Source organism: Thunnus albacares, chromosome 16, assembly GCF_914725855.1.
Source record: "Thunnus albacares chromosome 16, fThuAlb1.1, whole genome shotgun sequence".
In the NCBI taxonomy this organism is placed as follows: Eukaryota; Metazoa; Chordata; class Actinopteri; order Scombriformes; family Scombridae; genus Thunnus; species Thunnus albacares.
This window is the reverse complement of record NC_058121.1, coordinates 16,468,969-16,485,292: the sequence shown is the minus strand read 5'-3', so window position 1 is coordinate 16,485,292 and position 16,324 is coordinate 16,468,969. Positions and strand designations below refer to the sequence as shown.

The 16,324-nt window shown below is 39.2% G+C and overlaps 2 protein-coding genes across 2 annotated transcripts; one reads left to right on the top strand and one right to left on the bottom strand.

The window, feature by feature from the left end:
- The first annotated feature begins 7,205 nt into the window (after positions 1–7,205).
- Positions 7,206–11,062, top strand: rsph9 (radial spoke head component 9). Its single transcript, XM_044329753.1, has 5 exons — positions 7,206–7,584; positions 7,679–7,847; positions 8,252–8,381; positions 8,614–8,760; positions 10,784–11,062. The coding sequence occupies exons 1-5, from the start codon at positions 7,358–7,360 to the stop codon at positions 10,942–10,944; spliced, it is 834 nt and encodes a 277-aa protein (XP_044185688.1). The 5' UTR covers positions 7,206–7,357; the 3' UTR covers positions 10,945–11,062.
- A 77-nt stretch (positions 11,063–11,139) lies between these two features.
- Positions 11,140–15,661, bottom strand: mrps18a (mitochondrial ribosomal protein S18A). The gene is made up of 6 exons (XM_044329754.1): positions 15,444–15,661; positions 13,941–13,972; positions 12,982–13,086; positions 12,751–12,874; positions 11,819–11,891; positions 11,140–11,681 (listed from the first exon to the last, which is right to left on the bottom strand). Exons 1-6 carry the CDS (start codon positions 15,589–15,591, stop codon positions 11,537–11,539), a joined length of 627 nt encoding a protein of 208 aa, XP_044185689.1. The 5' UTR covers positions 15,592–15,661; the 3' UTR covers positions 11,140–11,536.
- Between the last annotated feature and the right edge of the window lie 663 nt (positions 15,662–16,324).

The window sequence follows — 16,324 nt, the reverse complement described above, 5'->3', positions numbered from 1 at the left end:
AAAAATGAACATGTAGTAAAGAAAACCCAGCTTCACCTTTCATCACACATTAGCTACCACAAATAACTGAATATTCAGCAGTGACTGTATGCAAAGTTTAAAGACTGTTACAAAGAGACTTTGAAAAACGCTTTTTCAAACATTTTTTCAGAGTGATATAAATTTGGATCCGAGTGCACAAGGGTTATTGACTGTGTTTCGCCCCTAATGTTGGACAAAGATTAAGTATTACAAAACAAACTTTCACTTGTTTACTCTTTCTCAAGTATTATTACATTGTGTGTGTGTGTGATTAAGCAATAAAGATACTGTTCTCAGTAAATGATCCCCAGTATGCTGAAACTGATAATATAACCAAAACTATAGCCTGTTTTCTAATGAAAATCTAATAATCACACAAACGTACGCTGCATGACTTCTATACAAAAAAAGGCCTGGAGACAGATTTGAACAGACTCAACAAAGTCACATGAGAAAGCTGTGCAAGGTCAGGATGTGGGGGCACTAATAACTTGCAGATATTCTCATGTGGCTCCAAGGATGAGCTCAGAAAGAGATGTTTGGTATCAGACACCTGATATATCGTCCATGACTTGTGTGTATGTGATGTGTCTTTAATGCGTGCTCACTGCTTGGGAGAACTTCTGCTGGCTCACTGGAGCAGGAGTAATGTGGACGGCAGTATGGCTGTAGGAGCCTGGGAAGCTGATCTGTCCAGCGGCGGCCAGAACTACAGTGTACAGCTTTCCAAAACCACACACCAAACTTTGACCCAATGTTAAACACACCACTAATTCACTGGCTCAGTTTCGGGCCACATGGTTCTGGGCCTCTAGTAATGAGTGTGTGAAAGTCTGAGCTCAAGTTTGGTCCAGTTACATGCAAACTGGGTGTGGTTTATAGCAACAACAATGTTCAAACTGCTCGCTCAGATGTTCACATGGATTCATATTATTCGTGTTTAGCTTTGCACCAAGGTGCTGTGCCTCACATTTGACCACCTAACTCTTCCAATTCACTTGTGAGAGACATATGAAAAAAATAATGGTTAAAGGGGACATATCATGCACATTTCTTACAGTTCTATATTTATATTCTGGGGCTTTACTGGAGTATTTTTGCATAATTTACAGTTTAAAAACTCATCCTCATGAACCCACTCTGTTCTGATTGGCCATCTTCCAGGAGCTGCCTATCGGCAGGCTTGTGGCGGTTCCGGAGGTTACATAAACAGTAGTAGTTCACTTCTCTACTACTACTACTCAAATGTCAACTTCTCAAACACATCCGTACATGTTAGAGCCCAAATCCGATCTGAAATATGCGAGTGGACAACGTAAACAACCCATGGAACAATCTTAGCAACAAAGGCTACCAATAGCAGGCCGTTTGTGGGCGTGTGCGAACAATCTGACATCATCACAAGGAGGAAGTAGAGGTAACTTTGCAGACAGAGTGTGCAGGCTGAAACGTCTGACTTTCAGGGAGGATTTTTACACGTTCACCACAAGTTTCCGAACTTGTTTAACATGGACATCTGACATAATAACAGTATAAAGATAACAGAAAATCACAAAAAGCATGTTATGTCCCCTTTAAAATAGAAGCATCAGAGGTCCTGACTCTTTGTCCCTAGTGCGGGTCAAGTATCCATTATTAGACCCTCACTGCATGTAAATGCTCATGTCTTTCAAATGCTATGCCCCCAGTTTGTTACACAGACTCTCTGTTGAAAATTTACATAGAAAACTCTCAGAAAGCCACAGAAGACATTATACAACTGTTTCCAAGGGCTGAGTAAGATACTATAAACTACCGCTTTCATTCTCCTTACAGTATAAAGTATGATTTTCCATTCTTAGTTTCCGCCTCAATTATTTATCTTGTCTAGAGCCTGACCAATAATGGGTCTGCAATGATATATTCATTTTCCCGCATAAATACATAACTTTAAAACATTTTTGATAAGGGTCCTTTAAATTCATTTGGAAACTATATTTTATGGGTCTATAATTTAATAATAAGTTTCAAACCATTTCCAAGACGTATCCTGGAAATAAACTGTGCAATTTGGTACAAATTATAGGGAAAGAAAAGCTTCATTTAATCCCAAGAGAATATTCGTTCAATGTTCATTTATTATTGAACACTTTATTCTCCATATATGTCGAATTTGAAGAATATGAAGAATGCATTTCAATTTTGCACATTCAGCTGATCTACTGTGCACTGACTACAGATCATTTTAATGAATTCATTTGAAAAGCACCAACTGGCTTTAGTTTTCAATAATTAGTCCCAAATGACATCATTCTGTCCGGGAAATATCTTGGACATTGATAATATCCGGAAATTCCAGATCCACAAAATGAGGCATTACCATTTGTTTTGTTTTATCGTGACCAGGATATGCAGTAACCAGGACATTTTACAAGTTCAGAAATAAACTTGTCGGTGCTCTGTGGTGGACAAACTACAATGGAGGTACTGTTTCTGAATTATCGAAAACACATCTTTGGTGGAAAAGTAATGAAACGCAGAAACAGAAATGGAGAAAGTGATACTAAACACATTTAGAAAATACAAAGAGAAGAAGGATTAAGGAGTAAAAGTACAAAGTTTGAAATTTGAGGAAAACAGACTAAATCTATTGATTACAATAATTACTGGTTTAAGCAGTTGGTTGGCACCCCAGGTTAAATGAAACAGCACTGATTTAGCCTGTATGGTATTACTTGTTTAAACAGCACACCCTTCTCCAGATCAAAATATTCACTCAATGTTAATCCAAAACCTCTGTGACTGTGTTTGTGTGTAGGTGTGCAACCCACTGAACCCAGTGCCCTCAATGCATTCTTGGTATTGTTGTTGTCTGTGCTTTTGTATACCACAGACGTGTATTCATTTAATTCTGCACTCCCAGGCCAATGAACTTAAGAAAGAGCCGCTGTGTTTGTGTGAGTGTGTGTGTGTCAAATAGGAATTAAACCCATTTAGAGTTCTGAGGTTTTGGGGTCAGGCTTCCTTCATGTCACCACCAAGATCGATGGATGTGACCTCTGACTGCTCCAATTTGTATATAAACATGGCACTGGCCAATCAGGGCATCGCGTGGGATTGTGCCAACCAATGAGAGCCTCTGGCAGCATCGTGCTCTGTGGCACTCCCATCTTTTGTCCGTCAGGATTAGTGCCGTGGCAACGCTGGTCGCCCGGGAGGTGAGTTTCCCAGAGCAGTGGGACCAGGACAGAAACAGACCGCTGATGGTAACATTCCAAGTCTCACTTCCTTCTCGAGCCAATTGGGAAACAGAACTGGAGCAGGGCGTGTGTATGTGTGTGTGTCACTCTGTTATAACTACTGCTTCCAGACCCAAAACTTCCACCTAGACTGCCAACTCTAATGAGGTGCCATCCTGAGCAACAAGCTCAAAGTGTGTTTGTCTGTGTGTGTGAGTGAGTGGGCCGTCCTTGTGTGTTCTCCTCTTTATGGGGTACGCTGTAGAAAAGTCACCCCACTTTCCCTCCCTTTTCTGTTGGTGGACTACATTAGCCAGGAGAGTGGAGATTTGTAACTTTAAGTTATAACCCTTAGGATTTTCATGAAATCAAACCCCATTTCTGATACTGTTAATGGTCAGCAATTTGTCTGCCACTGCCATCCAATGTATTTTTATTCTGTATTTATCACCACTCTATATTGTAGTTTTCACTGTTAGCGACAGAGTCCGCTTATTCCCGCGCAGGATTCAAATTGCCTTCACACGTACAATGGATCCACAGGAACCGATGCATGCATGTAATCCAAATGTCCTACTCCTGCTGCTTTACATCACATTGGCTGAACGCAGCAGTAGCAGGAAATGTTCAGTTTGTATCAGCATCTGTGATGCAGCTGTGGCAGTGTGAACAGTACTTTATAGAGACGTAACTACAGAATGTAAATACATTCAATGGCTGTATGTAAAGATTCTCAGTCATCCAGTCATGGTAAATCCAGAAGGGCTGAAGCAAGTGGACTTGTTTTAGATTTAATCTAAATTCTTCTATCTGAAACAAGTCCAGTTGTCCCTGCCTTAGCCCTTCCGGATATACTGTACATTGAATGGCTATTGCAGAATATGAGATACCAACCATAAATAGTATCGAATATGTGAAAAAACATGAAAATTAACATCTTTAAATGCTATTGACATGAGGGTAAGAATGAAGACAAGGGTGATAAAACAGTCAGAGACCTAAATAGGATCACCGAGTACAAGATCAGCCCAGCACTATAAGACCTGTCAAAAATCATTTGTTGGACAGAAGCCAATCATGTTTTTCCAAGTGTAACTTAAGCCAACTTCACACTGCTTATACTGGCTGAGACCGCTGGATCTGAGCCAGGATAAACCTAACAACCGATGCTCGTTTAGTGTTTTAAACTTGATTTGGCTCATATGCTGCTAAGAAGAGCCAGACTGATTCCAGCACTACTCATTCTGTTTGTTTACAGACTGCTGCATGCAATGAGTTCAGGATATGTCACCATTATGAAAAAATCCACTGGCAGCAACAAAATTCATTCAGAGTTGAGTTGGCAACGGAGAAAGGTCTTTGCGACTACACCTTTCATGAATTAGACACCATTAAAGCATCTTAATCAAATGCAGGTTCGTGGAGGAAGAAGAGGAGTTTACCTTGGTTTGGATCAGGTGGAAGATGAACATATGGTTAAATGTCACTTGACAGTTGGATGATCACGATGGTGATGGGTGAGGTAGAGGGTTGCCAAGTGCTCATTCTGAAAAACACAAGCAGTAAAGGTATTTATAGATCAGATTGGAAAACAGCTGATTGATCAATTTGTGGATAAGTGGAACTTTTGACAGTACAGAAAAGAGGAAATTAGGTCAATACTAGAAATGTATTGAAATTAATTTAGATTTGAGCAAAAGGATTGACTCACCAGTAGAAGATTGAAGTTTCCCAAATGAAGTTTAGCAAAAGCTTCACATCTTAGTATAATAAAGCTTAGAATCTCCAAAGTCACTAAAAGGTGATTAAATCACATCATGTCACAAGCGGTTCAGAGGCGTTCAACTATCTAAAAAGAAAGTTTCTGCTACATGACTCTTGAAAAGCAAACGTATTCCACTTCTATGCTTTTCTGATAAAGCAACGGACTGCACAAATACTCAACACAATGACAAAATCACACAGCGCACAATGACATCTCTCCTCCACTTCCTCTCCTCCCTGATAGTTTATGTTTAAGCTATTTCAGATGTGGCCAAATCACCTCTATAGGTTCAGCCCTTAAACATACACACACACATACACTGGCTGCTCCCTCATTTTCCGGCCTTAAATCCTATTCATGAAATTGCAGTAAGCCCAAAGGAAGAACGACTGCCATGTGCTGCGAGTTCATGTCATGAGCCATTAAATTACCTTAAATTATGGCCATGGAAGGACTTAAATCGACCTCTATCTCATCTTTAATTACACAGGTATTTGTTTGTTACTCACTCAGGTGAACACTCCCTCATGCTGTTTCTATTCCCTGACACACAAACACACACAATGATTGTGTGTACATAGGAAGTGGACCCAAGATGACTTTATAGCAGAGTTCACTCCTATAGCAGAGAAACTTTTCCATGCATATATCTCTTCAAGACTGGACTACTGCGGTGCGCTCTTCACAGGGACCCCTGGCAGGAGCATCCAGGAGCTCCAGTACATTTAGAAAAGCACTGCCAGGATCCTGAAGAGAGCGCAAAAACACGAACGTATAACATCAATTCTGTTTTCATTGCACTGGCTCTCTGCCTCCTTCAGGGTTGACTACAAGGTCCCTGCTACGCACATATAAATCCATCAACGAACATGTGCCTCCTAATCTACATGATCACACCACAATCCCCACCTGCACCCTTAGATCTGCCAACAGCGTGCTCCTCCGGGCTCCCAGTGCTAACCATACCGTACTAACCATGGGGGGGGGGGGATTGAGCCTTCTGCTCTGCTGCACCATGCTTGTGGAACAGCCTTCCTAACCATCTGAGGGCAGCACAGACCCTAGACTCTTTTAAAAAAGACCTAAAAACCTCTCTATTCAGGAGGGCTTTTTCATCTTAACTCTTATTATTATTATTTTCTTTATGTTATGTGTTCTATGCTATTAAAGATCCCCTCCAGACATGTTTTAAGATGTACATAAAGTATTCTACTTTTGTAATTTGTCTGATATAGTTTTTCCACAAAGTTCAATTATGTTGTTAAAATCTTTAAAATGACATCTACTCCTTCTCCCTCGTTAAAAAGTTTATGAATATGCAAATATTTCTCATTTCAGAAGTTTAACTGGTGGACACAAGATATCTCCTACTTCACTGTAAAGTTCATTCTCAGTTTATGTATACTGAAGGCTTCAAGTCTCTGCATCACACTTGTGTAAGGTGAATATTACCATTATAATACCAGGATTGACTTTTAAACTATTTGTAATGTCACAAATCATGCTTGTGGGCCCGCCCCTTAAAATTGGATTTCCAATGAAGGCAGAGAAACTTAACATTTTCAGCAGATGAAAGTGAAAACAGCCTTCTCAAAATCTGCACATACATCATTCTGCACAGTGAAACTCAAACATTCAACTGTAGAAGCATAAACAACCCATTTTTGAGAGGAGGGGGACTTTAATACTGTTAAGTTTCACTATGAATGAAAAGTGGGGCACAAATTACATGTATTATTCCCATGTGCCATGCGGTCATGGTAATGATATCTAATCATGCATCCTGTCAGCTGTCTATGGGAATTAACCAAATCTGCCTTCCAGTAAGTATGAGTGTTAATACAAGAATTCAGTGAGTTTATTTATTTTTCTCTCCTATCAGCACATGAAACTAATTACACATTAGGCCTAATAGAGCCTATGCCCGTTTACTACACCACGGATGTATTATAGAAACACAGACACGCACACGCTTGAGAAGCTGTCGTCTGACGCCAGACCTGAGTCGTGCGTGCTCCAATCAAATAGTTTATATAAACGCCACACGCAAACACACCCAAAATGAGATGTTACCAATTTAGTTTTGCGTTTCACTGGGATATCTTGTTGCAGTACAGCACACTCCATAAATTCTCCCCCAAAAAAGAGAAAAAAAAAAAAAAAATTTAAAAGCTCGAGCGTTGCTATGACAACCAGCACAACAAGGTTTGTTGTCATTGGTAACCAAACTAGCGTCCGGAGCGACCCAAATGTGTGTTAGCTGTTACGTTAGCAAGCAAACTGTATAAAAACACCTGGTAACGTTAACAGAAATATTCATATCTACACTATAACGACGATAATTACACAAACGATGGACTCAAATTCGTTATATTATTCTTTGGACCTCGTTGCGGGTAACGGATGTACTTTAAACGTTGAGCAAAGAACCGCCCTGCAAACTTCTTTGGTGATCCTGAAGAAAAACTACAAGTTCCAGCGAGTCTTGTTTTGGGGCAAAATTTTCGGATTAAAGGAGGATTATTTTATCGCCCAAGGGAGGGGAGAAGATGAGATGAAGGATAAAAAGAATCTGTACAGGTAAGGTAGCCTCACCTGTAATTTCATTTAATTGTTCCGAGTGTATGACTCTCTTTGACTGTGTGAAATCTGTCTGCTTGTTTGTTATCTCCAGCTTCAACTGCATGGACTGGTTCCTCCTCCCTCCTGCCACACAGTCTATGATCGAGGAAGTGTCCAGAGCCGCAAAGGGTCGCTTCATAGGTGACCCCTCATATGTGTATGAGCATCTTGAGATCCAGAGGCAAGGAGAGGGGGATGAGGCTGTAGAGGAGGAGGTATTGGTAAGTATGATGAGCAACAGACAGTGTTAAATTATCCTTAGCTAGATTATTATAAATCTGTCCACTGTCATGCAAAGAAAAATATTTCAGCACAGCATTTATGTGCTAGAGCAGTAATGACAGCCAAAAAGTACAGATGTTGGACCAAAATTAAATATACAGTTGTTAGAAAAAGAAGAAACTGCTGAGGAGAGTGTCCCACCTTTTCCAACAGGTAAAGCTCTATTTTTGCTATGAAACAAACAAGTTACTGTTGTATTCATGAAGAATAACCGCAAAAGAGAATTGCAGATTAGATAAGATTAAAACTGGGTTCTTACGTTGTTAATTTTTCCTGACTGATATGAACGCCATCTGTACATTAATGAAATTCCAGCATAGTGATGGACTGTTCTTGGTTTCAGATCAAAGTGAACGAGGAAAAGAGGCTGTCAGCGACAGTTCATCAGATCGATGAGGAAGTGTCTGTGGTACCACGCAGCGCCTTCATCAGAAATCCACATGGTCTTGTCCAGATCAACCGCAGCTTTGGCGGTAAATATATATTACTCTGCCACATGTTATGTGTCTCATTGTGTTAACATTCGCTGCTGCATGTAACTGACCCTCAAGTGTTTCATTAATAATGGTTACAATGTGGTATTATTTTAATAAAAATAGACATATGCATGCCTATGTATATTTTTTACATCAATCCACTGTACAACTGCATCATCACTGCTGCTGTTCAAGTTTGAATTCCACGTCAATGTGAATTGTTCCTCAGGTCTCTCTCACTCAGACGCAGGAAAGCTCGACAATTTCTTTCACTTCACTGAATCAAAGAATCTGAAGAAGAAATCCATCCTGGAGATGGCTGATTTGAACCCAGCCATTGACTTCCTGGATGTACTGAGTGATGACATTCCTAAAGGTGAAACAACAGAATTCAGTAACATGTCACCATACAACCAAATATCACATCTTACAGGTTTTGTCTCAAGTATTCTATAATCGTTGAGCTCTACGAGGTTTCATAAGGAGTCAGACCAGTAGAGAAAAGGTTATGATAACACACAGCTATATTGAGCATTATCAAATGTCAATGAGGCCTTCACCACTTTGTCAATGGTGCAAAATGAGCTTCTATTCTTAAGTGTTTTCCAACTGTCATGCTACATTATAATCAAATGAGCTGTGATCCTGCGCAAAAAAATTTCAGTGATTTGACTAACAGAAAGTCAAAAGGAATTTCTTCTGAGCAATTTAATCATTTAAACAGTAAAATGGTCAGTTAAGCAGCCAGCTAAACTGATAAAAATAAATTCCTAATTTTTGTAGTGTAAACCAACCCTCCAGATGGAATAGGTTTTCTGGGAATATATTATTTTCTCATCCAGCTTTGTGTGCAGGCGTCTCATAGTCCAACGACGCACCCACATACGGAGTTTGGCCTTTAGGTCTTTATTGGGAAATTACAGAAAACTGTGCTATTATTTACTCTATCATTTCTTTAGGGAACTGATTACAACAGAACTACCAGGACCAGCTCTATCAGAGGGCAAACTAACACCAAATGATTTACGGGATTGCTCAGTTTCGTAGGAAATCAAGCTGAAACAGCTGAAGTAAACATATCAGTGATTTTGCAAGTTAAAGCCAGTTTACAACAAATCACATGGAACTTACATGATTGCCAACTATTTCCCAGAGTACACCACTGTTGTAGGTGGTTGTTAAAAAAAATCCCTACAGTGTGTATTTTACTTTTTAATTTTTTTTATTGAAAGAATGATATGACTAATCTTTCAGGTTTGTGTGTTCAAATGCTGTTGGGAAGCTCCGACATCCAAGCTGCTGCACAGTATTGCATAAGTGGAAAAGGACGCTGAAAACAATAATGTGAATTTAGTTTGTGTTCCATTTGTGAGGTTGGCTGCTTAGCTGGATGTACTCAAGGCCACAGTGAATGTAGATAAAGCAAAATGCTGGATCTACAAGTGTATGTGCGAAAGAAAGAGAAAGTATTAGCGTCCGTGACCTTCCATGCAACAAACGTCTAATTTAAAAGGGCTTACACGTGCATACTGTTTGTTTGTGTGTGTTTTTCTGAGTTGATACGGATGTCATCACTGCAGCAGACATCACATAGCTGTCTCAATGCCACACTCACCGCAGCCCTTTCAACAGCAGGACCGCTTGCTTTTGCTGAAAGGAGAAAGAGTTAACATTTTTCCACAAGAAGACAGGTGTTTTCCTCTGAGACTCCAAGTTGGGCTCCCCCTCGTTTCCACAATAATCCTGGAAACAGTTGCAGCTCGAGAATTACGGCTTTAGATTTCCCCTCCTGCAGTTATAACCTGGACATTATGTATTACATTATACATACTGTGCCTAAATTCAGAGTTGTTTTTACTTCAATCATACTTTGCCGATAACTTCAAAGGTGTGAAAGTGGTGACACAACGATCTAATCTATTGAAATTGCCTCCCTTTTGTGTAAAGGAATCAATCAAATGGCTTTTATGTCTTCATAGTAGCAGATCCAGTTCTTGTTCTTGATTCTCTGGGTCTTGGGTTTATAGTCACACCCAAACATATTAAGAAACAGGTTTAGACTGACTGTAGATATAAAAGCACAAAGGGTTGATTTATTGGAGTGTCCCTTGGCTGCCTCTAGCATGAGAATAGTATAATCTTATTGGAATGATTTCCAAAGATTACTGTTGTCTCTGTTTCAATTCAGTGCAGTCAGTGAACATGATGTGGCAGCATCCTGCAATAAACATCCTAGTTCTCAGCAGGCAGCTGTTTATAAAAAGGTCACAATAATACAGACACAGTAAAAACCGGTCTATGAATTACAAGTCGGCTTTTAACTTTGATACACAGAGCTGAGAATTTCATGTAATTGTTTATAAAAACAATCTTTAGTCTTGTGTGTTTTTTCTCTATAGGGTCATGGAGTCTTCAGTTAGAATGTGCCAGCAAAGTGTGTGTGATTCGCAGCCTGCTGTGGCTCGGCCTGACCTTCTACCACGTGCCAATGACGCCACAGCATGGATACATCTACATTGGTGATGGGACCAAGAATTTGGACCTTCCCTTCATGCTATAAAGACATCTTATTTCAAGCAACTAATTTCTCATTTTTCTCTATTGTTCTCATCAACAACATATTGCAGAATTAATTTGTCTCATCCTAAAACAAATAAAAGCGGTACAGTCATACAATACGCAACTGCAAGCTTTTTGTTCCATTTAGCTCTCATGCACAAAAGCTAATCCTATACAGTAAACACATGTCAGGAGGTGGAGTAAACAGATGGATTTTATTTGCACATCTGTGTTGCTTTGAGTATACACAGTCAACATACCACCTACTTTGAAAACGTAACACTGACCCAGTTGTTGCCCTCTTTAAGTTGTCACTTCAAGGGCTTTTTGAAAACGAACAGAGACAGAATAGATGGTTCTGGGTGGGGCTGAGCATGATTCATTGAAACTGTGACGCAGCTTAATAAACAAAAGGTACAATAAATACAGATGGATAAAGGTTTTCCCATGGTAGTATGACAAAAGTCACTGTAAATTGCAGATGTAGTTGAAAGACTTGGTTGAATGGAAATCCACTGGAATCTGCGTCCTTGCATCACAGGCCCACCCACTTTCTTCCAGTTGCTGTACTGATTTGTCTGGATTTCTATCCTTCAGTGTTTTGTGTAAACAGGTTTGACGCCGTAACGCACATTGTCCTTGAGTACTGGGTGGCCAACAGGCATGCGCTTCTTACACCACTTCAGTCCTGTTTTATAGATGGGTTTCACCGAGTCAATGGACCAGCGGGTCAGGTATCTGTACAATAAACAGCAGATGTGGCAGATACAATTTTTAGTTTGAGTTGCAATGGAACCTTCCCCGCCTGACCACTAATAGATAATGATGAGAAACACATACACACACACAGACACATACACACATGCATACATCACCTGTTGAGTTGTGGCTTGGGCTTCTTTGAGACATGGCCCTCTGGAAGTTTGGGTTTGTGGTCAGGAAGCAGACCTTGAACACACAGGAAAACAAAAGTCACTTTTATTAAGGTTATTTAAATGTGTGAGAAACTCTGCTGTCAAAAGACAACCATCATTCAGCAAAGCTGGTCCAAAAAGGGAACAAAAGAATAATTTCTGTTGGGTTCTATTGATGCCACTTATGTTAATTATATTAGCATTTTAGGAAGTACTTCTATTTGTTTTCTCGCTGAGATGATGAGAAGATCGATACCACAAGTATTAACTTAAGCCAGGAGACAATTATCTTGACTTAGCATAAAGATTAAGAGCAGGGGAAACAGCTAGCCTGGCTCTGACCGATGTGAAAGGGTGGGGGAAGTCTCCCGACCATTCCCAACAACAAATGTAAACAAAATCAACATAAAAACAAGTTGTGGTTTTATTTGGAGTTACATGCTGGAACCATTTTTTTCTCCTGAGTGAAAGAAAAGCTGAGTGTTTCCCAAAATGCTGAACTACTCTTTTAAGCCTTCATTTAATTACCATTCTTTGTTTTTACCAATTTGACAGCTGAGTGTTTAAAATCAATGTAACTGATATCATGACAGGCAGAAAAAGCCAGCTTAAATGCTTTAATTTGCAATAAATATGTGGTTTCCAGATAAATCTCCAAGCAGACAACAAGAAACTTTTTAATGTCTTGGCCCAGCTGCCTCAACTTCTTGCTGTCTTGACAGTGCCAGATTCACTCCCTTTAAGTCTGTATATGCCCTTTAATCAACACTGAACTGCATTTGAATCATTTTCAATTTGTAATTTAATGTGTCAGAAAAGACAAAGAAGGTAAGGGAGATTTGAGTTTGGAGAGAACAGGAATACAAAGAAATGGAGCAGGCAGTAATACAGACCTGCTCTTTGAGCCATCTGCACACAGATGGCAATCTTGTGATGTTCCTCTGGACAGAGACCAGTTATTCTCCTAGGCAACATCCCTCCATCTGACCTGATGAACTGACTGAGCAGCAAGACATCCTGGAGGCGTAAAACAAAAACGAAAAAAGAATATTAGGCACTTTAAACAGCTGACACACTTAACATTATGTCTCATTTGGTCATTACAAGCGGTGAGATGCATTTACCGTGTAGTTGTATTTGTGCTGCAGGTTCCATCTGTAGATGGGGCACTTGGCTGCGGGGTTTGGAGGCTGTGGTCCTGCTGGTATGTCCAATATTTGTCCTTCAATCTGACAGGTTAAATTACTACGGTTAGTCCATAATAAGCTATGGTAGACTCCCGATAAAGGTTCAGTGTAGTGTTCTTCACTACTAATATGAAAATTTATGATTGCAGTAAGTGAAAGCGTATTTGAATCATAAGTCCTTCACCACCACTATACTACATAGCTGTTATTTGTAGAGGCGTGCCAGTTCAGGTCAAATTGCTCTCGTTGCATCTCCTCACATTTGACAAAGTATCTCCTTATGGAAACAAAGTGCTTCTATGCTCTGTGTTGCTCTTGCAACTTTAATGATGTAAATCTTAACCCGAAGCCGAGACTTTTAAAATGTAATTGATCTGTAAAGTTGCACAACATTTGGATATATGATCAACATGATTGCATTTTTCCAACCTGACAGGCCCTACTGTCAAAGTACAATTAAGATACATCGTGCAAACAGTGCAAAGCATGTTTTTGTTGCATAATGTGTTTCAAACTGGCGGGAATGTTACTGGAGTTTACATCCTCTACTTTTGTCCTTAAACATCAAAGGATAGTTGTCCCTTGAACAGTTATGTCTACTGTAATCATTCAATACCAACTGCATAGGCATCTGCAACTACCTTTTATTTATTTTATATGAACAGCATATACAACAACTGAGCCATTCATTCTTTTCTTTAGAAATTACCTTGTTACTACTGCAAAGTAATGATCTTCAGTCAAAGCTTTAGATCACTACCTGATGCACAGTTTCATAATGCTTATAAAAAATACTGCTTGTCTATTAGACAACATCAGAACAAAATATTGGGTACTTATAACTAATAAAATTGACAAAGAGTTAAATATCTAATAACCAAAACACTTGTACTTACAGTCGTTGTTTTCCCCTCTTGATTCTCCACAACTGTAAAATGGATGTTGTATAACATTAGGCCTTAATCATAAACACAAATACTGAAGTAACTATTTTTTATACTGCATTCCTAACCTTTGAAACTGCCACCACAATTTTTAAAAACATGTCCTGAGGTGGTGGTGGCAGTTAACACAATCAGTAGTAATGCTTTGACAGAAACTATCTCTTCTCCAGCTCAAGCTAAATCATAATTCACAATAAACAGGGCTTACATACATGTGGTTATGTGATGTTAGAATTGCTACCAATTTTTTTTTTAAGTGTCCCTCCACTCAAAAATGTGTTTTTCTTCTTGTTACTTCAGTTGGTTGTTTGAGCTACACTGTGCAGAATGATGTTTGTGCAGAGTTTGACACTAGAAGGCTGTTTTCACATTCATCTGCTGAAAGTGCAAAGTTTCTCTGTGATCCAGCATTCAATTTACATGCAAGTGTGATGTGGAAACTTGAAACTTTAAGCGCACATACACTGAGAAGTAAGATGTCTCCTGCTTCACTTTACATTGAAGCAGGAGACATCTTGTGTTTAGCAGATTAACTTTTGAAACAAAAAATATTTGCATATTAGATTCTGGATTTTTAATGAGGGAGAAGAAGTAGATGTCATTTTCAGGATTTTGATGAGATAACTGAACTTTTTTCATGGAAAAACCACATCAGACACAAATTGTAAAAGTATTGTGTTTTTTTTTTTTTTACATACATCTTAAACATGTCTGGAGGGGACTTTTAAGCATTATTGACTTATGAAATGTCATATGTATACATTTTGTTTGACAAGAAATAGAATTTAAAAGGCACATTGTGTACACAAGTGTATAAATACCAACATGCATATATGACAAATTTAAGGATGAGTGGGACTGATAAAGCAAAACACGACACACATTTGGACAAAAATGAATTTACAAGAGTTGAAGTTATGCAATATTTGAATTAAGAATCTCACTGTACTACACTGTACTAACTTATTGAAATTGTATTTGGTTTTTGTAATGTTTATATTGTGTATTTGTATGCATGTATGTGAAAGCATGTGTATACATTTATGTTCTTAATGTGGACCCCAGGAGGAGTAGCTGTTGCCTTGGTAACAACTAATGGCTGCAAGGGCGGAAGTTTTAAAATATTTGAAAGTTAATCGCTCTGACCTCCTTCAGAAAATACATGTTTTTGTTCAGGCAACATTTTTTGAACAAATGTAACGTTACATTGAGAAGGACTAGCTCGCCTCCATTGAAAATGTACTTCCCCGCCCCCCTTTTTCCACGTTCATGCATTTCCGATTAGGTAAGACGCTGCAGTGCTTCCTTTATTAGTAAATATTGTATACAAGTCTTAATAAGATAAAACATTTGAGCTGAGACGCCTCAATCACTGTAGTACGTTATAATAGCATGCTGAAGTTAGCCAGTTAGCTCTGCTGGGCTAATATCGCAACGTTTGAAGAGAAGTCTCACCTTGGCGGATTCCTCTGCTCTGAATGGCAAAAGCCGACAGCTGGGGGGCGTTTATCCTCTGTAGAGCACTCGCGTTATTGCCAGTAACACCTAATTTTAAGCCCGCAAAGGAGGTCCATAGAGACCTCAACACACTGCGAGTTGCCATGTTTACTCCTTGACCTTCGTCTTCGTCTCTTCCTGTCTGATAATCTCGCGAGAATGAAAACAGCGACACCCTCAGTGAAAACCTCTTATTACATCCACGGTGAAGACTCCGAGGACAAATCCTGACAGAAAGTAGGTTATACGAGTACACAAATCCATTTAAATTGCAGGCGTGTCTTTGGATGAACTTTGTGTTTTATGGATCTATCTATTATGGCTTTGAAAAACAAAAACAGCCGCATGGCAAATTCCTAGACCAAGACCAGATGAGTTTATTTATAGCTATACAATCTTCATCAAAAGCTTTCCCTCAAAGGACACATGCAGCCAGTATCTAAATCTGATTAATCTACAATCACCAACATAAAAGCGTTAAAGCACAATACCTAACAAAATTAAACACAAGGGGGAAAAACTATGTGCAAGTCCTATCTAAGGGAGAACATCTGAGAAAAAAGTGACAGTGACATGCAGATAGAGCTAGAGCTAGATTTTTTTAAGGCCAGAAGATTCAGTATAAAACAGCAATCAAGTACATGTCCATCTATTTGTCTGCAAGGAGGATGTAAACATAATGTACCAGGGGAAAATAAATCCTGTTATATATATGATAAACTCCAGCATGTACCTTTGGGTGCTAGAGGTATTTTCATTCCCCTGTTGCTTTTGCTTAGATGCTCAAAGTTCATAAAAGAGATGGGGTCACAGATGTCAGTCCTCTCTATTCATGCTGA

Coding starts and splice junctions, on each gene's coding strand:
- rsph9 (XM_044329753.1), top strand. CDS start 7,358: ATGGACTCAAATTCGTTATATTATTCTTTGGACCTCGTTGCGGGTAAC. Junction 7,585..7,678: donor GATAAAAAGAATCTGTACAG/GTAAGGTAGCCT, acceptor TGTTATCTCCAG/CTTCAACTGCATGGACTGGT. Junction 8,382..8,613: donor GATCAACCGCAGCTTTGGCG/GTAAATATATAT, acceptor ATTGTTCCTCAG/GTCTCTCTCACTCAGACGCA.
- mrps18a (XM_044329754.1), bottom strand. CDS start 15,591: ATGGCAACTCGCAGTGTGTTGAGGTCTCTATGGACCTCCTTTGCGGGC. Junction 13,087..13,940: donor AAGAGGGGAAAACAACGACT/GTAAGTACAAGT, acceptor TTAACCTGTCAG/ATTGAAGGACAAATATTGGA. Junction 11,892..12,750: donor GCAGATGGCTCAAAGAGCAG/GTCTGTATTACT, acceptor TGTGTGTTCAAG/GTCTGCTTCCTGACCACAAA.